Below are 25,854 nucleotides of genomic sequence, written 5' to 3'. Positions count from 1 at the left end.
TCTTTCAGTCACCTGTGGATCTGGAGCCTTTCACAGCTCTCTTTGTAAGTAGCGGAAATACCTTCAAATCCCTCCTCTTCTGCTCATCTCGGTTCTGCCCTCCTACTCGGAATTCTTACGCGTTGCTGGTGTTAACGAAGATCTCCTCATTTTAGGCATCTCCAGATAGTTCCCCGTCTGGAAATACTTCCACGCCCCTCCTGTGTGCTGTGTGCTCTCCTGCAGTGCCTCGGGAGACCCAAAGATTAACTCCTCCTCCCGGCCCCGGGGAACCCCAGGGGAGGAGCGGGGTGCCCAGGCTAAGGGGCACGGAAGCCTTGTGCTGTTGGCGGCTTGGCTGACTGCGTCACCCCCCTCCCCCCCTGCCGGCCCCCCCCCCCCCCCCGTCCACCGAGCGTTCTCCGACCAGTGACTGACTCGTAGGCACGGGCTCTCGGCTGGGAGAGCGGATGGGTTCCGTGGGGCCTTAGCCACGGTTGTGCTAGGAAAAGCCTTCTTAGCCTAACTGCAGGGTTCATGGGAAGAGCCCAGAATTAGGCAAAGGGCCACCAAACCATGCAGGCTGGGAGGGATTGGACCAGCTTTTTTTGTTTTTAACTGTTTATTGTAAAATATTATGGTGTGACTCCGAGGCAGTGAGAAAGGCCTTAGAACCCTCATGGGCCCATCGCTGGCTTCACGCAGCCTGGGCTCCCAGCCATCTCGTTCCGTATGCTGCCCTACACCCCCGCCCCCGGGTCGTGAGAGCAAACCCAAAGGCATTGCATTTCATCCGGAGTGGTTTCAGTCTCTATCTGCTGGGACACTCAGAGCATATGTAAAAATGGAGCCCTGGGGCACCCGGGTGGCTCAGTCAGTTAAGCATCTGCCTTCGGCTCAGGTCATGATCCCAGGGTCCTGGGTTGTGTTGGGCTCCCTGCTCAGCGGAAGCCTGCTTCTCCCTCTCTCTCTGCCTGCCGCTCCCCCTGCTTGTGTGCTCACTCTCTCTCTCTCCCTCTGTCAAATAAGTAAAATCTTAAAAAAAAAAAAAAGAAAAGAAAAGAAAAGAAAGAAAGCAAACTCACCAGTCTTTCTTTAGTATCCGGTCAGGGTTAGGCTCTCCCTGAGCAGACAGCTTTCTCGAGGTCCTCCAACCCCTCGTGCCCTCTGCCCGGCCCCAGGGCACTCTGGGTGCGCACATGTCCCTCAGCAGGTGCTTTCTCGGCTCCTCTCCGCCTCGACCAAGGCCACTTTTGCTCTCCGCTTATCCTGTTTTGTCCCGTCCTTTTCCCTCAGCTGCCCACTTTGGCCCGTTCCCTAAGCCTGCCCTCACTGGCTGTCACAAACACTGGGTAGGGGAGCCCTGGGGGCGGGCTGGGGAGCAAGAGGGCGGTCCGAAGGAGCCCAGGGCACAAAAGTGAAGGAGGCACCGGCGGGTGCTGACCCTGCGCTTGTCCGAGCCTGAGAGTCAGCGTCTCCTTGGACTCTGGCCGGGGCTTCTGGAAGCCTAACCCGCCCAGGACCCAGTGGAATTTGGGAAAACTGAGTCCTTTGGGTTTCTAATGACGCAGGACGTGGTAGGAAGAAGAGGGTTATTTCTCTGCCGCAGAAGCTGGGTGTGGTTGCTCTGGGATATTTTAATTGCTAAGGAACGTTCTTACTGAATACCTGCAGGAGGACAGATGCTCGAGAAGCTTCCTGGTCCAGAAGTTCCATCTTTGTGGCACACGAGCCTCTCCCGGGCCCTGCCGGACTCAATTGGTCTGAATCCTGATGTGTGGCGCGGGCGTTTCAGACTCTTGCCAGGGAATTCTAACACAGCCCCCACCCGCCGCTCCCCTTTCTCAGTGTGGTTGTCACTATACAGCACAATTGTCACCCAGTCAGGGTTTCCTGGGCATGTAGCTGTCATATTAGGTCGCCACAGCCAGTTTGTGGAATGGATCAGTGATGCAGGCTCTGAAGGCGGGTCAGACGGGAGGGAGCCAGAGCTGGGCTCTTCCCAGCTGCAGTGTCGGTTACTCCTTTCAGTCCCGCTGACAAAGTGAAGATCCGGTGGAGCCCGGTGCAGCCATGGCCCGCCTGCCAGGGCCACTGTTTCCTTTAACATCCAGAGAAGAGAATGTGCGCCATCTGGCCCTGCCTCCGTCTACACCGGCGATGGAGGGCTCTCCAGTTTCGCTGAGGATTTCTGGGATCACCCCAGTCCCGGGGGTGGCCTCCGCCTGCTCCCGCCATGCCCTCTCCAGGCTCGCTGCTCCGTGTCCCGGAGGCCACGCTGAGACAAAGCGTGCGGGGCTGGAACCCTCCGCTCTCTCGTGTCCTTCATCTGCCACTCCAGGCGGCGGTGCGAACGGGCCTTGCGGAAGGTTCCAGGTTCCAGGAGGTGCTGCCTGCAGCCCGTGAGAGGGCGTAGGTCTGAGGGCCGTTCTCTCTGTGAAGTCCGTTGGCCTTTGTCACTGCAGGGTCTCTTCTGGCTCAGGTCATCCCAGCGAGGAAGCCCAGGTGTGAGCAGTAAAGGGAGGTGCCCGAAGGGGCAGAGCGGGGGTTCCACCTGCCACCACTCGTGGCCGCCTAGGCACTGCAGCAAACCTGCACGTCAGTCCGTGGGGGGCACCTCTGAGGTCGGCTGCTCGATGGACTTCGGGAGCTGGACCGAGAGGAAAGGTCCAAGCCCACCCGTGCAGCCAACTCTGCCCGTGATGAGAAGAAAGCAGGGAGGTGAGAGGCTGGAGCCCTGCGTCTGATCGGGGCCTGCTCTGTCACCGGCGGCGGTGTCACAGGGCTTTGCCGGTTTGTCCCTGATTCTCCCCACAACACCGGGCCTTGGGGGCTGGGGTGGGAGCACGGCAGCGCTCTGGGAGGAGGGAGCCCGATTCCTACAAAGACAGTTTGGCAGGACTTTGAGAGGCGCCCCCTGGAAGCCCGTCGCTGATGTGACACATCAAAGCTGGCACTGAGACAGCGCCAAGGCAGGGAGCGGCGGGGGGTACCCAGGAGGGGCTGTGCTCAAAGTCATGGGCCTGTCCCCTGCTGGGCAGGCCCCGGCAGTGCGGTGCCCCACCCGGACCTGTCTCCTTTCAACCTGTGTTCTTTGGCTGGCTGGCAGCTCCCCCACCCCGTCTCCCTCTCCGCATCACCCCTGCCCATCCCAGGACCTGTTTGCTGCCTTCTGAATGGGTGCCGTCAGGGACGGGAGACTAATCTCAAAGGGAAACGGCCCTCAGCATGGAAGCTGGCTCTGCCTGGGGTCAGCAGGGGACATGAGGGGACAGGAAGGGGCCACTCCCTGTTGACCCCCTTCCCTCGCCAGCTGGGGTAAGTTCCCCAGGAGTGCTGGGAGGATAGGGGTGGGGCAGAAAGGCGCCCTCCCCAGCAACCTCTCCCGTGTCGGGGAGGCCTCTTGGGTACTTGAGTTTGCTTTTAAGACAGTGGCCCTCCGGGTGTGGTCCCCAGACCAGCAGCCTCAGCGTCCCTACCTCGAGGGCCCAGGCAGATCTGAGCGCATCAGAGCTGAACCCCTTTGGGGACTGTTCCCCCACCGCCTGTGCCAGCACCCTGTTCCCTCTCTCTGAATTGCTCTGTGGGGAGGAGCAAACTATGCCGGCTCGCTGAAGCAGGGCAAACATCCATGGTTAGAAGTGGCTGGGCACCATTTACTCCCTACACCCTCACTGCCGGGACACAAAGTGAGGCGTGGGCACACACTGGCACGCGTACCCTTTCTAAGCCAGCCTGGGCAGTGTACGGCCTGTTGGAGAGGCTCTGGTGTCCCGGTTCTGTTTCTCCAGGTGCTCTGACGGCACTCTAGGCAGACATGACAGCATTCCCGAGGCGGGATCTGGTCTCCAGACCCTCACAGTTGCTGACTCTAGAATGAAGGACCTAGGCTTTGCTCCAGTGTCACTGAAATGTCACCATTAGCCCTAAGGATACTTTGGGCAATTGCCTCCCCCCACCCCCTGCCAGGCCTACATGGTCCCACTCTGGGGTTCCCCAGCTTGCAAAAAGGAGCAGAAGGTAGATTTCTCACTACCTGAGCTGGGCACCTCTGTGTGAACCCAGTGCACACCCGAGGACCCTCATGTGCACCGGGCAGGAGCCCCTTCCCTCCTGGGGGCCGGTCAGCCCTGACATAGCTTGGGGAATGCTGTCCGGGGCTGGCCTGGGAGTATGCTTTGGCCAAGCATTGGGGTGTTTGTGAAGAAGCACCAGCTTTTAGGGATCTTAGGTCAAGGGGACACGAGGGAGTAGGTTTTCCAGGCATCACCTCTGGGGCATTCAAGGTTTTGTTAGAAACATCAAACTTGGTTGTGAAAATTGGGATGCTGATTCTGGCCGGAGAAAGTTCAGAAGAGGGACAGAGGGTCGGCCATCCTGAACTTCCTCTCTGCACACCCTCCCCGCCCCCACACCCGTGCCTTTGCAGGGCCCAGGGAGAGCAGGGTGAAGAGGCAGGGCTCTGGCTTCCCTGCTTGGGTTGAAGTTCAGCCTCTGCCCCTCCCTGGTTGGGAGGGGGCTTCACCTCTCTGAGACTCAGCTTCTCTATCTGTGGAAAGAGAGTACAGGTTGTCCAGAGTTATAAACATCGAATAATGTGGCTGGGCACAGTGCCCAGCTCAAAGGGTATAATCAACAGGTCATCAATACTATTTATTGAATGTATTCCGGAACATGACGTTTCGTTAACTCATCAGCTCGCAAGGGCATCCTGTTTCCTCGGCACTGACTCAAGGCTGGGGCAGAGGTGTGCTGGTCAACATTTGCCAACCAGCTCTCTGGGGAAAACAGCTCGTCTTTGCAGCATTCACCCATTCCCAGGGAATAAAGACTCCCCCACGGCTGATTTCAAGCTACCACCATGAGGTCTCTGAGCAGAGTTGGAAAGAGATGGGCCCCCCGCCCCCCGCCCCCGCACACTGTCAGGTACAAAGATAGCACAAGTCGGTCCCTTTCCTCCAGGAGTTTTGAGACTTCCTGGGGAATTGGACATGTGAGCAGACAGACCCCTGGGAAGGCCTTGTGGTTGGAGCAGTAACAGAACTCACTGTTAAGGGTTATGGTGGCTCCTAGCCTGGCCTGGGGAGGGTCAGGGAGGACTGCCTGCAGGTGGTGGCTCTTGGGCCAAGGCTCCGAGGGAGCCTGGAGTCACTCAGGTGGGGTGGGGGGAGCATCTGAGTGGAGCCACAGGATAAGCAAGAGTGGGGGTTTGTGTGCATGGGTGGTGGGGGGCTGTCAAAGGGGTGGTTGGTGGAGAAGGAGGCTCAGGGTAGGGGTGGGGGCTGCAAGGTGGGCCCGGGCTTTCCAGAGGCCTCTGGACATCCGTCAGGGACTGGGGAAGCTTTGTGTCAACACAGCCAGTTCTGCAATGCTCAGCTGGGCCCCCTGGCCTACCGGTCACGTGTCCTTTTTGGCTCGGTATACGAGTTAGGACCCTCATTCTGCGTGTTGTCTTTCCTTTAGAAACTGTCCAGCGCGCTGCTCGTCAGTCTGATTCAGGAACGCCTGAGGGAGGAGGACTGCGTCAGGCAGGTAAGAACCCGGCGTGCGGCGGCTCGGGGGCTCCCTGAGCGAGGGGCTCTGCCACCCGATAAAGGGAGAGTGGAGGGCATGGGTTCAGGTCCCAGCACAGAACCTGCCGAAGACCAGAGAGCAGACCAACCGGATCTCGGTGACGTTCAGTCTGTGGCCGTGGGTTTCGCCGTGGATGGCGCCGCACCACCCGCCGAGGAAGACTTTACAGCCCACGTTCTTGAAGGGATTTGCCCCCGGGTCCAGAGTTCTGCACCGGCAGGTGCCGTCCTGCCGTCCGCAACCTCACAGGGTCCCGCCTCCTTCCGGCCTGCGGGGGTCAGACGGAGGGCGGCCACCCAGGCTCCCGCCGGGCAGTCCTCGGGGGCTGTTGTCGCCCTCACAGTCAGTCACCGTTAGTCCGGCCTGCGTTCCTTCGGATTGAGTCTTTCGGCGGTTTGTTGAGTTTCTTCAGTTTATAAGTTTACGTTTTCCTCCAGACTTGGGCAGTTTGGGGCCATTATTTTCTCCAACAGTTTCTGTGCTGTTCTTCCTTCCGTCTCCGGAGGCTGCAGGGCCACGAGCACCAGCTCTGTGGTTCCCTCCGCGGGCGCTGGGCCCCATTCTCTGTCGGCCTCCTCTCTGCCGTGGATCGGATCATTGCACGGAAGCAGCTTGAGGCTCACTGAGGCTTTCCTTTCCCGTCTCTGTTCTCCTGTCGGGCCCATCCAGGGAGCTTTTAATCTGGGTTGTTGTTTCTCAGTTTCCAGAATTCCATTTGGTTCTCCCTGTCTTCTGTTTCTGAGACTGTCTATTTGCCTGTGCGTTTACTTGTTTGAGCTCCATTGTTATTATTGGGTCTTAATACAGATACTTCCGTGGGGGCTCGTGGGGGCTCCGTCGTTTGAGCATCCAAGTCTTGATCTCCGCTCAGGTCTTGATCTCAGCGTCATGATTTCGAGTCCCACATTGGGCTCCACACCGGGCATGGAGCCTGCTTAAAAAACCAAAACCAGAACAAAACAAAACTGGCTGCCTCTGAGTTGGTCTTTTCCCACATGAGCTGAGATTTTCCCAAATGTCCTTGTGTTGCATGATTTTGTAAACTGACTCCACCCCCAAACTACTAGAATTCATAAGCAATTCAGTAACGTGGCAGGATACAAAGTCAATGTACAGAAATCAGTGGCTTTCTTATACACGAACAATGAAAATACAGAAAGGGAAATTAGAGCATCGATTCCATTTACTATAGCACCAAGAACCTGGGAATAAGATACCTGGGAATAAACCTAACCAAAGAGGTAAAGGATCTGTACTCGAGGAACTACAGAACACTCATGAAGGAAATTGAAGAAGACACAAAAAGATGGAAGACCATTCCATGCTCTTGGATCGGAAGAATAAACATTGTTAAAATGTCTATACTGCCTAGAGCAATCTATACTTTCAATGCCATTCTGATCAAAATTCCACCGTATTCTTCAAAGAGCTGGAGCAAATAATCCTAAAATTTGTATGGAATCAGAAGAGACTCTGAATCACTAAGGAAATGTTGAAAAACAAAAGTAAAACTGGGGGCATCACGTTACCTGATTTCAAGCTTTACTATAAAGCTGTGATACCAAGACAGCATGGTACTGGCATAAAATCAGACACATTGGGGAGAGGCAAATGTTCTCTGTCAAGGCGGATAGTAACTGTCCTGGGCTCTGCGGGCCATGTGGCCCCAAGTTGCAGCTGCTCAGCTCTGCGGTAACTTGAAAGCAGCCGTCACAGGGCGTAGGTGAACGGGCGCGCTTTGTTCCGGTAAAACTTTGTTTACTCGAATGGGCAGCAGGCCGGGCTAGGCCCAGGAGCCACAGATCCCACTCCCTGTTCTAAGTGACAGTTCCACGTGATCATACATACTTCTGCCCTTTCTCTTCAGTTCTGAATAAAAAACTGACTCCTCCCTGCTCACCGTGGACCCCCACCCCACACTCTCACCCCAGGCTCCCTGTCCCCTGTCCCCCCTGATCTGGCCTGTCCTCTGGGATGGGGGCAGTGGGGTTCAGGGGTCACGTGGCCCCAGTGAGCCAGGAGGAGCTAAGGCTCTGTGTCCAGCCCGGAAGGGAGGATGCCCCCATTCCTCCAGACCCAATTCCTACTCCCACCCCAGCCCCTTGGCTTCAGTCTCAACAGAGGCCGGCCTCCTCGTCTCCTTCCCAGTAGGCCTGGGGCAGCCCTCCAGGGCAGCCCTGTCCCTGTCCAGGCACCAACCTGCTGCTCTCTGTCTAGGATCTCCCTCCCACCCCACCCCTGGTGAAATAAAGCCACCTACCCGCACCCCCACCACAAACACAAAGCTAACTTCTACCCTCCAGCAGTGTTAGAAGGAAGACCACTGAGCCATAGGCTCATTTTAAGTCTTGTTACCTGCTCCCAAGCCGGTGTGGCTGTACACCCTCCCAGATGACGGCCTGCTGCATGCACCACATGGTCCTGGCTGCTGGGACCCGTCCCCTCTGCCTCAGCCCCCCACGAGCAAGGTGGTCCCTTGGCCTTGAGTACCATCTATAGTTGGAGACAACATTGCATGACCAAAGCAGGCCCAGCTGTGAGAAGGGCCGTGAGGGCTGCTAACCAGGCCAGGAGAGCCAGGTTGTTCCAGAAGCCTCCAGAGATGGGGCTGGGGTGGTCTGTGGAGAGACTGTCTTAGGCGGAGGGGATGACAGGCAGAATGAGGCTCGGGCCCCTTCCGTACTCAACCAACCTCTGGCCAATTCTTCTTAAAACTGACCCATCCATTGATTACGCTTTTGAAGGTTTCCTCTCTTTTATCTGGGAGATGCGGAAACAATCCCTTGTCAGGAAGGAAGTGGGAGGCGAGAGCCCCCCTAAGTGAAGGGAACCGGGCTGGCACTCTCCCATATAAAATGCTCTGTGCGTTAACCCATAATTGATTATGAATTTGCTGAGTCAAACCAAACTCTTGCATGGCAGCTTGCCGTCCGGAGGCATCCGGGTCTGCTTCTCTTCTCTGCTAAGCTGCTGCTCCGTTGTTCAGAGCAGTGCTGGTCCCACGTGGCCAAACACTGGGTGTTACTCCTTTGGTATAAGTGTACCCAAGTCACCCAGACCCGCACCCGCCAGCAGGTTGGGCTACATTTAAAAGCAGAGCCAGGGAGGGGGGACACCTGCCAGGCTCAGTCAGTAGAGCATGTGACTTTTGATCTCAGGGTCCTGAGTTTGAGTCCCATGTTGGGTGTAGAGATTACTTGAAAATAAAATCTTGAAAAAAGAAAAAAGAAAAAAAAAGGCAGAACCACAGGGACACAGCCCTCCTCACATGTGAGGCAAATTCAGTGCACGGGGAGTTCCCCGAACCAGGACCGTCCTCGCCGTCAGCTGTGGCTCTGAACACACCAGCAGCTCTCCAGTTCCCGCCCCAGGGGTCTCGCCCGCCCTGAGGGTCGTGGGCTCCTGACCAGCTGCAGCCATACCCCGGCCACGCTGCTGTCCCAGTTGGGGTGGCTTCGTGCTCTGTCTCAGTGTCACCAAAGGTGGCAGGGTCTCCGCACGCCTAGTTCGGATTTCCTTTTAAGATGCTTACGATGCCAAACCATCTCATGATCCAGGAGCTCGAGCCGGAAGAGCCGTGTCCTGGCTGTTCCACTCACAGGTCAAGCACTGGCCTTCCCTGGCCGCTGTGGCACAGGAGAGGCCCAGAGCCGCAGCCCAGCTGACCGTAGGGACCAGAAAGGCGATGGATCCTGCTGGGGGACCCAGCTCTCGACTCAGACCCTCGCTTTGCTTCGGGCCACGCATTACTCATTTTCCTGCGACTGAACCTCAGACAGACAGAACAGTGTTATTTTGTGTAAGCGATTTTCATATATTACCGCATGTTTCTGGTGCATAAACGTTCAACCTGGAGTTCAGAGGCATGGACTCGTGCGGTTGGGTCATTGGTGCCTTTCACCGGGGAGAGAAACTGCCCAGAACTCGTGCCTGAGAGATCCAGGCACTGGATCCACACACAGGATCCATCTGGACTGGGCTGGTTTGGTCATGGAATTTCTGAAAATCTCTGCGAGTCACCGGGTCCTGGTTTCTGGGGTAAAGATGGTAGTTCTCTCTGTGATTTCAGTGAGACCTCCCAAACTTGCCTTTGGTGACCTATAATAGTTTCTGAAACATGCATTTACTGACTATAAACCTTGAGCTTATCTAAAAGTTTGGCACTCGACTGTGTGTACAGAGTCCCTGCGGTGTGGACAGTGTGAGACCAGGCAGCCCTGGTCCTTGCCGGCAGCTACCACCACCATCGACATGGTGATGATATTATTAGTGTTATGAGTTAGTTGTGTTGTAAGTGATATCATTATTGGTTGTATTGTACTGTATGACTCTATTGTTCATTATAATTAGTACTCCGGGTTGATTTAATTCTATCTGTTTAGTATGTATAATGACATTCCTGGGCATCGTCGGTACTCTGCTGATGATGGTGCTTAGATGTCTGGTCTCCAAGGACTCGGGGTGCCTGGTCTGGCTCCTTGTTCACCGCACCACACTCAGGTCCCTGGGCCTCGAGGCTGCCATCGTCCTCCCCTTGATGGTGACCACTGGTGGGTGTGGAGGGCTGAGGGCCACATCCGTGACCTCAGTCATCTTGGCCCCAGCCCCCTGGAGCAGACACTGCGCTCACGTCACTGAGGGGTGCAGAATCTAAGACTTGCGGAGGTGGCATATCCTGCTCGAGGTCCTGCAGCGAGTCCCAGAACAGAAAGGCAAACACGGAGTCGTGATTGGGCCACTCTGTTCTTGTCTCACGGGCGCACAGTGACCCTCCAGGGAGGCTTTGTTCCAAGAGGCCTCAGGTCCCCCGTCCGTAGAAGGACAAGCTTGCCTTTGAGCTTTGAAGCCCCTTCTGGCCTCACATTCTGATTCTGATCCTGTCCAAGCCATTGTTACCTGCAGAGCAGAGAAAGACCTCCTTTAATTTGTTTGAAAATTTCTTAGCTTCAAGGGGCATCGGTACCTTTTTCATCTCTTCCCGGTGGAGACAGGATTTCAAGAGCAAGAGGTGAGGCTCCTAATTATGTGCTTTGGTTGTTCGGAAACAAAACAAACCCTCATCCAAAATAAACAGGCTTTCTTGCTTTTAGGGAGAAAAGTGACACATATGCATATTCATTTATATGGTAATTATTATTATTTAGCTACACAGGGACTAGAATTGGTAATTTAGAGCACAAAAAGGAAGCAGGGAATAGCGTTCAGGGAAAAGTAATGCAATCATAACCCATCAGGATTCTGTAGTTAATGTTGGGGGTTTTCTTCTCTTTTCCTTTTTTTTTTTTTTTTTTTTGGTCTAATGCAATCTCTTTGAAGAATTTGTTTGAAGTGACCATCAAATGCGTTAGAGAAAGAGAAATTAGCACTTTGTATTGGAACGAGGAAGAGGAGGTGGGCTCTACCTGCTGGGGACACACGGCCTTTCTTTTAGGGACAGCCAAGATCTTGACATCCGAGAGCTCTTCAGACCGCGTCTCTAAGGGCAGAGGGAAGCTAAGAAATGAGGCAGGGAGCTCAGGAAATTTGAGGAAAAGGCTCTAATACTGGAGAGATGCTAAGTCTTACCTCTCCAGGGTTTGGATCACAGAGATCGCGTTCCTTCTTTGGCCCTAATCCATCCTCACAGCTACCCTGCTTTCTTCCTGGCCCCTCTTCATACCGCTGCCGTGGGGGCTGCTCAACATCGAATGAACAAATTTATTTCTTGACTGCAGTGCGTTCCTATGGTTCAGAATTCAAAAGGAGTCCAAGTCCCCCAACTTTTGCCCCCCAGCCAATGCTCCCTTCCTGGAGTCGACTGTCGACGCTCCCTTGACAGCAACACCCCTTGGAGAGATGTTTGTATTCGAGACCTCCCGAAGTGGTTGACTTTTTAAAAAACAAACGTTAAGATGTCTTCTGCTGCCGAGAACCTTCGCTGTTCCCCACCCTGCCTGGCTGCCCAGTGTCGTCCCTCTGTCCCCTCATGCCTGCTGCCTTTCACACCGCCGCCGCCAGCCTCACCCGCACACTGAGGGGAGGGGCTCCCAGTGGCTTCCCTGCCCTCGAGTCCACACCTCATGCAACCCTCTCCCCTTGAGTGGGAGCAGGACCCACAGAAGAGGACAGAGGTGAAGACGGGTCATTCCTGTGGTGATGTTCCATGATCTAAGACTTTAAGTGGACTGGAGAAAGGGTCTCCTTACTGGCATGACAAGTAAGCTGCCTGTCGGAGAGGCCCACGTGGGCAGCCTCTAGCCAGTGGGAAACCAGAGCGCAGGAGGGAGTTCTGCCCCAGCCTGAAGGAGCTCAGAAGCAGATTCCTCCTCGGTCAGCCTCTGGATGAGAACACAGCCCAGCTGTCTCCCGGACTGCTGCCCTCCGAGACCCCAGCAGAGAACCCGGCTGAGCAGCACTCAGGGTCCCTCCACAGAAACTAAGCCACCAAAACTGTGCGTGTTCCACAGCAACAGAAGCCCGGTTCACGCATGCTCTTCTCACTGCCCGAGCCCCGACCCCCGCAGCGGGGCGGCTGCTGCTCGTTCCCAAGCTCACCGAGCCCCAGGGAGCCTGGTGCCCTGTTACAGGCCTTCACGGCCTCCTCTTGCTCTCCTGCTCCTGCAGACCCGCACAGGCATGGTGTGGGGGCAGGGCGGGCCCCGTCCGTCCCCATCAGCGCTGAGCCCCAGCTCCCCACGTGGTGCCTGGCGCAGACGCCAAGCTCGGGAAGCATTTATGACATTCGTGGATGAGAGAACGCAGTTTGGCTGATTCCCCAGTCTGTACCACCAGGGCAATGTGATCCTATCCTCACTCGCTGTTGGCCCAAGGAGGGGAAGGTGCTTAAAATACATTGTGACCGTGCGGTTGAGTCCTAACAGCTAACGACAGCTTCAACAACGGGAACGTGTTTGTCCCAAGGCTTCTCCGGGGAAAATATTTTGATGGTTGCCCTGGTGTGGTTTTATGTAACTCGTGGGGAGACCTGTTTAGTGACTTTCCTCATCACATCCCCAAATTGTTTTCCATCATCAGTGCTTTCAAGGTGCCCCTTTGGCCTTGGCCCCTACAGCTTGACGGATTCAACTGCTGTGCCCCAAGAGTAGCACTGTGGCCCCGAAACGCCAGGGTTCAAGGTTTGAGAACCATCTTCCAATTTGATCAAGACGCCCCGTGCCTAGACTACCTATGTCCTTCCTCATCTCTCTCACGGACTGGAACAAGGGGGAGCCACCAGGACGCTGGATTTTACAACGTTCAATGAAGGCTTATTGTAAAAGCAACGATGCCTTGGGGAGGGATATCAGTTTTTCTAAAAACATTGATTTAGAAGTCATCCTACCTAAAACCTTTTACAGAAGGAGAAACTGCGGCCAGGATGGAAGAAGGGACTTAGCTAAAGTCAGAGGACCAGTGGCCAGGATAACTGGGCACAGTAGCCCCTGCCGCACTGAGGTTCTGGGGGGCCCAGCTTCTGCCGAGGTCTCTGCGATGTCATGCCAAGCCCTTTCACAAAGGCACGTTTGTGTCCCCAGAACCAGACTAAGTTGGAAGGTCATGGGCGAGAAAGTACCTGGCTAAGAGGAGAAAGGGACTGTTTTGATGTATGGTCACCTTTGGCCCCCAGCTGTGTGGTGGAGAAGGGAAGCCTTGTATCCAATTACCATGGCTTGTCAGACGGGGGGAGTTTGTCATCCAGGAAAAGCCAAAGGCCCTTGCGCACCAGGGGCATGATTTATGGGCTCCGCAGATGGCTTGTGTCTGCCTCTGTTGGCCAGAGCTGTCCCAGGAACGTCTGCGCTCCTGGGCAGCAGCTAGGAAGAAAGCAGAAGGGACCCGGTGCGGAGAGCCCCCCAGGCCTTGGCACGTCTCCTTGTGGAGATCCCTGTGATCCCAGGCGGAGGCGTGCGCTCCGGGGTCCACAGGGCTGCCTTGCTCTCCCTATTTGAGGAGATCCTACAGCAAGTGCTCAGCACCACGCCTGGCTCTGAGGTCCGCGTAGGCAGGGTGAAGATGCTTTTCCCGTGCAAGGGGGAGCGGGGGGGGGCGGGTGAAAACAGGTCACGTAGGGGCGGGGGAAGACTGCTCCTTCCCACTTCCGCGCACTGGAGTCCCGTGCGCTTTTGGGGGCGGCACGGACTGCTGTCCAGCACGCCGTTGGCATCATTACTCAGGCGAGTTCTGGAACGTCCCCAGTACCGCATGGATGAGAATTAGCAGTCTTTTAAATGTTGGGCTGGAGGAGAAGAAATCAATGAAATTTAAAAACCTGCTGGAGTCCATCTCTGCTGCTATCCATGCGCCTTGGTTTTTCTTTGATTCTGTGAGCTTCCGCTGGGGAAGGCGCTCTACCGCTCGGGAGGGGAGGACTAGCTCAAAGGTGCAGAGCACGAGGCCGAGCAGCCAGGCACACAGCTCATGCCCCGAGGGGGCTGCTCCCGGCTGCCGGCAGGCATCCCCATCATGAGCCGGGCAGGAACTGGCCCTCTGGGCTCATCAGGCCGGTGCCCTCCCGAGCTGCGTTCTGTGTCCCCGCGTGGTCTTTCTGCTTCTCAAACCGTGATGCTCGGAGCCCCAGTCAAGGCGACGCTGCGCTCTACTGGACACTAGACATCAGCATCCTTGCGTCTGTCCCTGATGTGCCCGAGGGGAGCCTGCGGGACATCATCCCGTCCGCACCCGGGTCACCCATTCTAGCCAGCTCTGCCCAGTCCCCAGCAGTCGGTCAGGTCTCCCTAATATCCCCACCACACGTCCGGAGTGGAAACCGGCCCTGGTCCGCCAGGACGTGTGGTCGGCCACATGGGGTGTAAACAGGCCTCGGCTTCAGTGAGCTCCAGAAAGATCACCTTGCCCCACGACTCGTCAGGCTGTGGCCTCGGCGTGGTAGAGGTCAGGAAGAGTGAGAACGAAGTCTGCGCGCGGTGAGCCAAGAGCGGGGTCGGCCCATCAGGAGGAGACACAATAATGGTTCGCCGGCTCTTAGGAGCCCGTGGTGTGTCACAGACACTGTGCCAGTGTGAGGCGTTTTCTGACGGGAGCCACACAGCTGTCCCACGAAGGCGTCAACAACTTAGACTTATGGGCACCTGAACTGTGCGCGAGGACCCATTCCAGAAGCCTGTCCTGTTCAGAACATCCGGCCTCACATCATCTCTCTCCTTGGGCTGGAGAAGTAGTGTCATCGTTGGACACCAGACTTTGGTGCCCGATGCTGACCTCCCCGAGTCCCCAGTGGGAGGAAGGTCTGCGGCGGGGGCACTCGGGGACCTCTGTTCTTCATCTCAATGTCCTGGAGGCTCCCAGTTACGTCGCGGGGGAGGAGGGCGTGAGGAGGCACACTTGGGACCACGGACCCTGAAGTTTCAGATTCACCTGGCAGGCTTCCGGGAGCCCTTTGCTTTCTCCCTTTCCAGGCCCAGATGTGCGCTTTCCCGCCCAGAACGCGTGTCAGTGTTCACGGCGGGAGCGCCGGCGGGTGGAGGAGCCCGGGTCCGGCCGCAGAACCGCCCCCCCGCCCGTTTGCTTGATTTCTCCTCCCGCCATCAGGCCGCCATCCATCACCCGTCTTGCGTCCTCTGACGGGAGGAGCCGTGTTTCGACACTCACGGGTTTACAGACGTCACGCACATCCTCTGAGGAGCGCGGTTTTAGATCAACAGCTCTGCGGAAGCCCGGGCTGCGCGCGCCTCCAGCCCCGACGCCGTTGGGATGGCAGCGCGGCCGAGGGCGGTCTGGCCTCCGCTCCGAAAACGTAGGGCAGGTGTCACGGCGAGGCAGGGCTCGGGGTCGGGGGAGCCGGTGAGTCCCAGGGAAAGCAGGTGACAGGATGCGGCCCCGAGTCTGATGTCTGAGCAGCCGTAACTTGGGTGCCGGCAGAGAGAGGGCCCTGGCGATGCTGGAAACGGAGCAGGACGGGGAGCCACCACGTGGAGCAGAGGCCGACCTCCCGAGAGCCAGAAACGCCAGCCGGAGGGCCAGAGCAGAGGGTGGCCGCTCCTGTGCCCTTGTTCCTAAGCTCTTCACTCCTTGGCTCCTCGGTGAGCCGGCCGCAACGAGTGGTCTGGTGTGGGCCAGAGGCGGGGATGCACGCCGGGCACCCCCACTTCTCCAGCACCCGCGTCTGCCAGACGGGATGCGAGCCCTTCGCGTGCATCGTGGCATCTAACCCCACCTGCCAGCAAGGGTGGGCGCTCCCAGCTCTGCCTGCTGCGCAGACGGAACGTTGTCACAGCCCCGCGCAGCTGGGAGGTAGGGGTCCCGGGGTCCCCATTTGGCTCAGTACTATCAGCCAGTAGGATTTGAAAGACATGTGGAGAGTCACACGGTGGTTTTCAGCTGTATTCTGTACCATAGTCACTACCCCGACTTGAATCATTAGCAGACCGGTAGACTGCCTCTGCCCTTACCTGCGCGCCAGTCAGCGTGTTGGTCAGGACGCGAGCGCGGGTGTCTGTTTCTTGGTGTGCCTTTCCTTTCCTGAGACTTGGTGGCATTCGCTCGTGTCGAGACTGGTGAATTCTCGTTCTCTGAAGGCAGGATCAGTGCGCTCACGTTTTCTTTGCAACAGTTTGTTAGGTTGGGCTTTCCTGGGAGCAGCAGAAGGGGGTGGGGCCTCTGGAGTGGAAGATCCAGGCCTGAGATGAGAGGAATTTAGGAAGACCCGAGCAGGGGTGCCGGCCTCCCGGCACGTCGGGAGCCAATGCCCCGGGAACGTGAGCTGAGCGGGGAGAGAGGGAGTAAGAGCGGGAAGGTGCTTTCTCCAGGGAGACAGAAGGACAGGGGGCAGCACCCTGTGCGGATGGGGTGGGGGAGCGGAGGGACAGGGCCCTGTGGAGGTGCAGCCCTGTGTCCCCCAGGGCCCTGCCTGCCTAGTGGGACCTGGCCTCACAGCCTCATAAAGTCACCCCGCTGTGGATTCAGCCTTTCTAAGTCTTGTGGAAATGCGCCGTGACCTCGTGCAGTCGTTTTAGTGATGTTCTCGTGGGTGGTCTCAGGCACCCACTGTGGACGAGGGCGCTGAGACCCGGGGCGGGCTCGTTGAGACGACAGAGCTGCGGGGTCAGAGCCAAGATTCGGACCTGGCCACAGCCCCATCTGTGGCCAGTGCGTTCCCTGCCCAGGGCCCAGATGGGCAGCGTGGGGGTCCTAGGTCGAGGGGAGCACTCCAGCTTGCAGGGAGGCAGGAACAAGGACTGGCTGCCTTGGTCTGGGGCCGTGCCGGGCTCAGCGGACGAGCCCGGAGTGGGAGGCATGCGGTCTGAGGAGCCACTTGGGGTCTGTGCGTGGGGGCGACACTGCAGCTTCTGAGAATGAGGCTGGGGCTCTGCCAGCTTTGGTACCGGATCTCGGATGCCTCGCTCCACCTATGTGGTCTGCTTGGGAATCCCCCGGGGGGTGGTTCTAACTGCTGAGCAGACTTAGGTTCCTTGTCTGCCCTCCCCGCCAGCGGCTGCCCCTGCTGCCATGTGGGGTTAGTCCCTTCTCTTCCCGATGGCAGGGAGTGGGCAGAATCATGCAGGAGAGCCAGCTGCCTGGCTGGGAGTAAATTATGTCCTGATGTCCGGAGACCGTCAGAGGCAGGCCAGTCCTGTTGTTGTCAGTTTTTCCTGCATGATTATTAATAATGGGCTAGTTACTGTTAAAATGTCTCTGTTACGCCATAAATCTTAGCAGTTTCCCCACTCAGAGTCACCCAGTCCATGCCTCTTGAGTCACAGAGGACATTCGATGCTTTGTCCAAGTCAAGAGGTCAGCTGGGAGAGGAAGTGAGTTAAGACGGGCTTGGGGCCGCAGGTGAGGCCTCGCCCCCCAAGGGCAGACACGGGACCTGTTCAGTATGGAAGCACGGTGTCTTGCATGGGGTCTCGGAGAAACAGTCCAGCTAATTAATGGATCGATGGGGGAGTGAGTGAATGAACGGATCTTACCCCGCTGTAACGACACAATGACTGTTTGCCCATATGCTGGACCCCGACCTCTGGCCCGTGTGGCTCTTCCCATTTCCAGAGAAGCAAACTGTCCATGGGGGGGTGCCCTGGGCCGGGCAGTGGCACGTGGTCCCGAGTACTGTGGCGCGGGTCCGGTGTAGCCATGCCACTCACCAGACTCAGCTCGTTCTAATCCAAACGTGTTCTCCCCAAGTCCTCCATACTTGAAAAGCTTTCCTGTTCCTTTCTAGGAGGCCATATTCCTCTTTCCAAGAGTTCGCCTTCCTGCATGAACCCTTTATAGTAAGTTCTCCAAACTTGGGCTGTGCAGCCAGCTTGGACAACGGAGCACACAACTCTTGATCTCGGGGTCATGGGTTCAAGCTCCATGTTGGGTGTAAAGATGACCTAACCAAAAAAAAAAAAAAAAAAAAAAAAAAAATTACCTAACCATAAAATCTTTAAAAAGGGACGCCTGGTGCCTATCAGTCAAGCAGCTGACTCTTGTTCCGGCTCAGGTCATGGGCTCCAGGTTGTGAGATCGAGCCCCATGTCAGGCTCCATGCCCGGTGCAGGGTCTGCCCGAGATGCCCACTCTCCCTCTGCCCCGCACTGCGCTCGAGCTCTGGTGCGCACGCACACTCTCTCCGACTCCCTCAAATAAATAAATAAATGAAATCTTTAAAAAAAAGTCTTTAGAAAAAGCTGTACAAACTTAAAAAGGATGCCTTCTTGCAAGTAAGTAGAGAAAAAACCTCATTCCGCTTTCTCAAGTTTATAATGATAAAACCAGCCCCTTCTTTGTTGCCAGACACTGTGCTCGTGTTGTGGGTGTTTGCTTTGGGTCCTATTGAATTATCCCAACAGCTGTGGCCTAGACTGAGAGCATCACCCCACTTTGCAGATAAGGAGGACAAGGCCCATTGGGGGAGGAGGGTTGAGGTGAGTGGTCAGAAGTCACCTGACTGGCGTGGCGGGAGCTGATTCCAAAGCCCCCGCTTTTCACCAGCAGATAATCTGACACCCAGAGGGCCAGTCTCATTTCTGAAGAGGGGGGACACAGACACGCTGTGCAGTGTTGGAGAGCAGCGGCTCCATTAACGGGATGCGGTTGGATTATCCGTGTCCTTCCATTTCCAACCAGAGCCCCCGTGTCTGAACCGGGGAAGGAGACGTGAGCCCAGAAACCACTTTATGTCTGCAGGGGGCTACCTTGGTGCATTCCCGCCTTGGAGATGGGGTGGGACCTGTCCATTTGGGGACAGAACCGGGTGGTCTTCAAACTGGGCTTTCTCCTGCAGAGCAGCTCCAGGGGCACCAGCGACATTTAAAGTGAATTTGACCCGAAAAAAAAAAAAATATATATATATATATATTTTTGCTATTTGGGAACATGCACATCTGTGCTGTTCCAAATTTTAACACCCTGGAGCTCACTGGGCCTTTAACCTATAGACCGAGGAGGACCAATTGTCCTGGATCTGCGTGTGTGTATGGAGTGCCATGCTTGTGTCACTGACGAGCGAGAGCGGGACTCGGCGCTGCTGGTTCTTGAGGAGTGACTCGTGCACGTTCAGCCTTTTCCGAGCAGGTGCACGGCTGGTAGGCTGTGTTCAGAAGGCGGGGCCGAGCCCAGTGCGTGCCTTGTTGGTGCGGAGCCCTGCGCAGGAGCACGTTAGGGAATGACCTGTTCTGCTCCATTGGTGAACCCGAGTGTGGTCAGGAGCCCCAGAAGGTGTTGCCTATTGTTTGTGAAGTTAAACTTTGAAGTAAAAGTTCTTACCGGTCATGCTTCAGAGGAGCTGGGTATGGAGACCACCCTGGGAGGAGAAGACGAAGGTGCCGTGGTTTTGTATGAACCAAAGGGAGGGGCACTGGGGCCACCTGACGGGAGCTTCTAGTGTGTTTGTCAGAACGCTCTCCTTGTTCTCACTGCCTTTACAGCTGTTTGCTAGACTCGACCTTTTCAGGTGCATTTCTACCTGGCTGGTCCTATGTCTCTTTTTCCCTCCTTGCCTATGTTGGGAAATCACCAAATACTGCATTAGAAAGAAGAGGGGTAGCTGCCGGTCTATGGGGCATCTGGTGATGCTTCCCCTGGTTCGGACTTGAGCTGAGTGAATCCGATTTGTCAGGTCCAAATCTTCAGCCTCAGACGGCCCCTCCGGACCGCGAGGAATCCACAGTCGGCTCCCGGAAACGTCTGCTGTGGAGCCTGCCGCGTCTGCCGCTGGAGCTGGGAGCCAGCAACGGGGCCTCCCGGGGGAAGCAGCCCACTCTGGTCTTCAGAGGCGAGGGGAGGAGACCGGGGGGGCCACGCATCAGAGAAGCAGAGTACCCAGAGGGCAAGAGTTTTCGGGCGTGAAGTTGCTAATTGCGCTTTAATAATAGTCAGGAGGGCAGAAGGGGCCTGTGTTCACACGGAGCAGGACAGCCCGCTCCGCGTCGGGCCGCGCTCTGCTGGGCCTCGCCAAGCTCCCTCGGCCGGCTGGCTGCGTTCTTTCCCTTTTTTCATCCGTGACATCTGCTCGGTGCTTGTCCCTCCTGTGATCCCGTACCCCTCGCAGCTGTGCAGACCTCCAGCTTTGCGCTGGTGCACGGAGTGCCCCTGAGCATACGGCCTTTTTGATGTGTGATGAAACAGAACCAAGCCACGGGGGTATGGTGAGCGAAGGCATCAGAATATCAATTAACCTGCTCTGAACAAAGCTGCGGCTCCAGAGTGGAGCCGACATTTCACTGGAGTGTCAGGAAGATGGATAATGTATTCTAATTAGGGATTGACGGATACCTCCGCATCCGGCCTCTCCCGGTCGTCAGGCCCACGAACCCAACGAGTGGCCCATCACGGCACCCGCCGGGTGCTGTTTACTGATTTATGACTTCCTGCCTTGCCAGAATTTGCAGCCATGAACTTGCTCTCAACCCAAACTGCTGTTCTCTCTTGGAAGCGCCGTCTGTCCTGCAAATGGGTAGTTGCTCAGAACCCCTATAAATGCCGGAGCTCTGGGAAGGAAGATGTTTTCCAGGCGCTAAGTTGGGTGCTTCCATGTTAAGGACGCCACAAGCCCTAAGCTCCCTGCCGCGGAGGCCTCGGCCACTGCCCTTCCTTCCTGGGCCGAGTGGGACCGAGGGATCTCCGCGGTTGTCTTTCCCACCAAGTGTGGGCTGTGCTAATAGGGCGTGAGTGCTGCCCTAAGGGGTCCCTCCGGGACCTTAGTACCTGGGTGACTCCATCCCCCGGAGTCTGATAAGAGTGACCCTGGAGAGCCAGCGGCTTGGGATTCACTTCTGACCCCCCCACCTTCTTTTTAAAAAATTTCACATCCGCACCTGAATGAGGCACCGGTGAGGCCAGGCTAATTAGGGAGATGTTCCTCATTTTGCTGCACATTTCCTGTGTAATTGGAAGGCCTGCTCTCTCCAGCGAGAAGTCGGTGAGAACTGTTCCCCTGAATAGTTCTAAAAGCTCTGGACCACATACTGATATCAGTTGCAGTTTATGGGCGAGATGATAATGATTGCTTCTTAATGCAATATTAAAAGCGGAGGCCTTCCTCGGTGCTGAGTGGAGACTGAGTTCCAACCTTCTTTCAGCTTCAAAAAGGAGCACGGAACAATCCCCAGCCCTGGTACCAGAAGCCATCAGTGGGCTCCCAGCCCCTCCCTCCAAATAAAGAGAAAATAAGTGGGTCTGAACATAGCTAAAGTTCAGGAACTTGTGGCCTGGCTCCCAGAGCCGTGCGCAGGGCGTTCTCAGATGTGGTACCTCCCGGCCCCCGTAGCGGCGTGTGCATCTGTGGATGTCTGCTCTTTCTAAGAGTGGCAGCCCAGCCCAGCTTTCTAAGAGTGGCTGTAACAAGGACTTGAGGGAGCAAAAGGCTGTTAAAAAAATTTTTTTTGCACTTTTGCTTCATTAGCTCTAGAAACCAGGGTTCCATAGGCTGCGTGTTTTCCTGCATAATTTAAGAAATTAATGAAAGCATGCCTGATTTTTCCAACACTCTTTACTCTGTAAATTTGTTTAGTTTTGGGTTGTTTTTTTTTTAACTGTCAGTGGAGGCCATTGGAACCTAAATATTTTAATATTGAAGAAATGCATGCCCTTTTCTGGTTAGTTCCTTTTTAGGAACACACGGTGTTCTGTGAATCAGTTGTTGTGGGTTATAAATGACCATGAATCTGAGTTCACCCCTATGGGTCCATTCTCTAACCATAAGCAACTAAGTTCTCCGAATGATGTGAGGGAGGGGTCTGCAGCGGGCATGGGAGGAGGTCCCCTTCTGGGGGCCACTGTCAGAAACGCAGCCTCCGGAGTGGCCGCCTGACGCCTCACCGCAGAGGGGCGGCTGAGACCGGGGGCTACTTTATTTCACTCTCGCAAAGCTCACTTTAATCATGTATCTGGGCATCAAATCTGAACCATTAAGAAGTGTGTGAGTCACTCTAGACTCCTGGCCCGTGAGAGGACTTTTAGAAACTGTTTAACATGAACCTCGCTGAGGGACATAAAATATATCCACTCAAATGATGGCAAGGGAAGGCAGTGAGATTGGGAACATGTCGGTTCTTCATACATGTATGTATTTAATGTCATTCCGAAATCCTAGTGGAATTTCTGTTTGTGAACCTGAAAAATATTTTTGCTGCTTACTTGGAAGAACACATTTTGGGAAAATAAGAAAAAAGAAGGAGGGACATATCCTATTCGATATAACAAACATTATGCAACAACATTTTAAATGGCGTGAGGGGCGTCTGGGAGGCAGTCAGCGGAGCGTGCGATCATGATCTCAGGGTTGTAAGTTTGAGCCCCCTATTGGGAATAGAGTCTACTTAAAGACATTTATTGTTTTTAATGGCATGAGGATGATTCTAGAGTCTACAGGCAGGAAGATGCCAGAGCCAGCATGGTGTCAGCATTCAGACAGTGACAAAAATGACATTCGGAGGGGAAAAGATAGGCTAAAGCATCAGTGATATCCCCTGCGCTGCCAGACAGATTTTCCCCAGGATCATGCTTGGCGTCGACAAAGACACAGGGAAACAAGTGACCGGAGGTTCTTGTTGGTTGGTTCATACACTGGCCAGTAGGTTTTGCAGAGTGACATGGCAGAATGTGTCAAAAGTCACAAAAGAAGGTGCCAACTTTGAGAAATCTATTTTCAGGGGGTACCTGGGTGGCCTAATCGGTTAAGTGTCTGACTCTTGATTTCCGCTCAGGTCGTGCTCTCAGGGTCATGGGAGTGGCCCCGTGTCAGGCTCCACGCTCAGTGGGGCGTCTGCCTGGGACTTTCTCTCTCCCTCTCCCTCTACCTCTCTCCCCTTCTGAAAAATTTAATTTAAAAAATAGAAATCTGTTTCCAGGATCTTCTGTGTGCATCAAGAGGTACTTAGAGCGGATTTTAAAATGGTACGAAATGGGAATGAAACTGAACGAGCGACAATGTGGGGCAGATGAGCACCTTTCCAAATCCTCTGCCTAGGGTTGGATTCTGGATGGCATCCCTGAAACTCGGGAGCAGGCCCTGATGATCCAGACCCTGGGGATCACCCCCAGACACGTCAGTGAGTAGCCTGCGAAGGGCCCCCCGGTCAGGGCTGCCGTGCCCACACCCCATGAGCGAGCATCTGCCCTCTATCTCCTGTTCCCAGTGCCGACCCTCAGCCCTGTCCTATCCCAGCAGGAAAGAGGACAACATACTTGAAATTTTCATAAAGCTCAAGGCATTCGGGGATAGCTCTTGGAGGAAGGAGGTTTTGTTTTGATCCTGGTGGTTCCTTGTTCTCCAGGAATCCCACATCAGAGAAACTCTTTTGGAAATAGTCCAAAATATGGCAAGGGCGTTCCGCACATAGATGTGCCTTGGAGCGTTATTACAGTGAAAATTGTTAGGTATGTGTTCAAGGGTGGCCTGCCCGCTGTCCTGAGACTGTCTCTTCGTGGTCTGGTGCCGAGAAGACCACTCTACAGGACTCCTGGGGCGGGAGATGGTGGTTGTGTTAGTGTCTCGTTCCATAGCAAGAGAGACACGAGACAGGTGATTGGCCCACGAGATTCCAGCGTCTGGGACCTGCTGCCCACCATGCCTGGTTGTGCCGTCTTCTTTTTCTGTCCAGTTGTGCTGAGCGCTCCTGACACCGTCCTGATTGAGAGAAACTTGGGCAAGAGAATCGACCCTCAAACGAGAGGTATGCCGTCTCCACTGCACCCCGCTCCGTGGAGTTTCAGACACGATCAATGATCGATGATTATCAGAGTAACAGGCCGCCCACCATTTACTGGGCACTTCTCCACTTCGGGCACCTGCAGAAGGCCCCGTGGGGGCCACATAGGATCAGATGCTGCAGGCTGGGCCTGGAGCCGGACGTCGCTTGGGAGATGATAAACTCCAGCCAAGGAGGAGATGGGGGTTCCAGGGGCTGAAGGAGGAGCCCAGGAGATGTTGAGCTGGTTCTCCGCTTTCAAAGACTAGGCAGTTCAGCAGGGGGCCGGGGCCCTTGAACTCTGGCCTTAGGCTTTGGCAGCAGACCGCCCTGGGTTTGAGGACCCCAGCCCCCCCCTTTTCATCTGTGTGATGTGGGATGAGTTGCCCAGCATCACCAACACTCTGTTTCCTTCCCTGTCCCTGGGTGAGACCTCCCTTGTGATCTGATTGCCGTGAAGACAGCTGCGTGCAGGTGGCCCACGATAGAGGCCCTCAGAAGCCACGGTCGTCCTTCCGTTACACTGAGAACCCTTATCCTTTTGTTCTTTTTTTAAAGATTTCTGTGTTCATTTTGGAGAGAGAGAGAGAGAGAGCACGAGTGGGAGGGGTAGAGGGAGTGAGAATCCCAAGCAGACTCTACACTAAGCATAGAGCCAGACGCAGGGATTGATCCCACGGCCCTGGGATCACAGCCCCGGGATCACGACCCTGGCCGAAACCAAGATTTGGACCCTCGACTGACAGCACCACGCAGGCGCCCCCCATCCTTCTGTGATTTTTTAATAGAGCCCAGGCTCGTCCCACACGCTTAGTGTGGATCAGCAGCCCGAGACTCACACAGGCTTCAGCCCCCAGACAGCACGCGCTGGGCAGTGACGCTGACCCCGTGCCCCTCCCCCACGCAGAGATCTATCATACCACCTTCGACTGGCCCTCCGAGTCTGAAGTCCAGAACCGACTGATAGTGCCGGGGGACATCTCGGAGATGGAGATGGCACGGAAGCTGCTGGAGTACCACAGGAACATCGTCAGGATCCTCCCTGCTTATCCCAAAGTCCTGAAAGTCATCAACGCTGACCAGCCGTGCGTGGACGTCTTCTACCAGGGTAAATGCTAATGGCGGGGGGCTCCCTGGGCGCCTCGACCGTCCTCATCCCAGGGCCGACCTGCAGCACGGCTCAGGGTCTTGAGTCCGCTCAGAGCCGGGGTCAGCAGCCCCACGCCCACCCCCGCACTGTCACTGGAGCACTAACAAAGGTTCGCGGACAGCGGCTGGAGCAGGTGCCTGTGCGTGTGTGTGTGTGCGCGTGTGTGTGTGTAAAGGTTGAGCCCTGAGACTCTGGAGCCAGGGGCCCTGTGTTCAAATCTCATCCCCACCACGCATCAGCTGTGCAGTGTTGGGCAACTCTCGTACCTTGTTGGCCTCAGTTTTGTCATTCCTAAAATGGGAACAAAAATCGTGTCTTCCTCATCGGCTTGGGGGAGGATTACTTGGAGCTCTGCAAATCCCCTCTCTACAGGGATGGGTCCAGCAACGGGTACGGAGAAGAGCCCAGTAATGTCAGATATCATTGCTGTTGGGACTCAAGGTCCTGTCCAGAGAGGCCAGGGAAAGTTAGAACGATTCTCTCCCAGAGCAGCTGAGTTATAATTTGTAATTGTCTCCACATCCAACCAAGTACCGCCTTCCACACAATGCCGGGTAGATGGTACCATAAAAATGACCGTCAGCAGTTGCCGATGGCCCTCGCTGGTATATTCTCTCCAATCTCTTTAAGGAAAGTTTTGTTTTGGTGGTGGTGGGGGTGCTTCTGAGCTCCCTGTGCCAGCTGTTCCCTTGACCCCCACCCAGGAGTCCCAAACAGGGACCGCACAGCCTTGCTCCCCGAGGGGGTCAATCGGTCTGTTGTGGGGGAGAAAGTCTAGAAAATATCTCTAAAATAATCCGGGCTATGGATACCATGCCGCTTTCCAATGGTTTTGCATCTCGGAAGGGTCTTTAGTAGCAAACACTACGTTCTGAAGATAAACAGCCACAGCATTTATCTTATGGCATGATTCTGAATTTACACATTAATTACTTCCAAATTACTTAATTAAATTTAAAAGTTCATATGATCGTTCATAAAGAATTCATGCCTGGAATTGTAAATAAAAATGTGAGTGTCTGCATATTAATTATT

The 25,854-nt window shown here is 55.4% G+C and overlaps 1 protein-coding gene across 2 annotated transcripts in view; it reads left to right on the top strand.

Moving 5' to 3' along the window:
* The window catches only part of AK8 (adenylate kinase 8), a 115,200-nt gene that overhangs the window by 11,366 nt on the left and 77,980 nt on the right, over window positions 1–25,854 (top strand). For both annotated transcript variants that reach the window (XM_004757060.3, XM_013058598.2), the window contains exons 5-8: window positions 5,443–5,511; window positions 22,949–23,030; window positions 23,583–23,654; window positions 24,577–24,777. In XM_004757060.3, coding sequence (XP_004757117.2) covers window positions 5,443–5,511; window positions 22,949–23,030; window positions 23,583–23,654; window positions 24,577–24,777 — 424 coding nt within the window. The remainder of the gene's footprint in view (window positions 1–5,442; window positions 5,512–22,948; window positions 23,031–23,582; window positions 23,655–24,576; window positions 24,778–25,854) is intronic.

Source organism: Mustela putorius, unplaced genomic scaffold (genome assembly GCF_011764305.1).
Source record: "Mustela putorius furo isolate JIRA1106 unplaced genomic scaffold, ASM1176430v1.1 tig00000596_pilon_pilon_pilon, whole genome shotgun sequence".
Classification (NCBI taxonomy): Eukaryota; Metazoa; Chordata; class Mammalia; order Carnivora; family Mustelidae; genus Mustela; species Mustela putorius.
The sequence above is the reverse complement of the archived record's forward strand: the minus strand, read 5'-3'. Positions and strand labels throughout refer to the sequence as shown.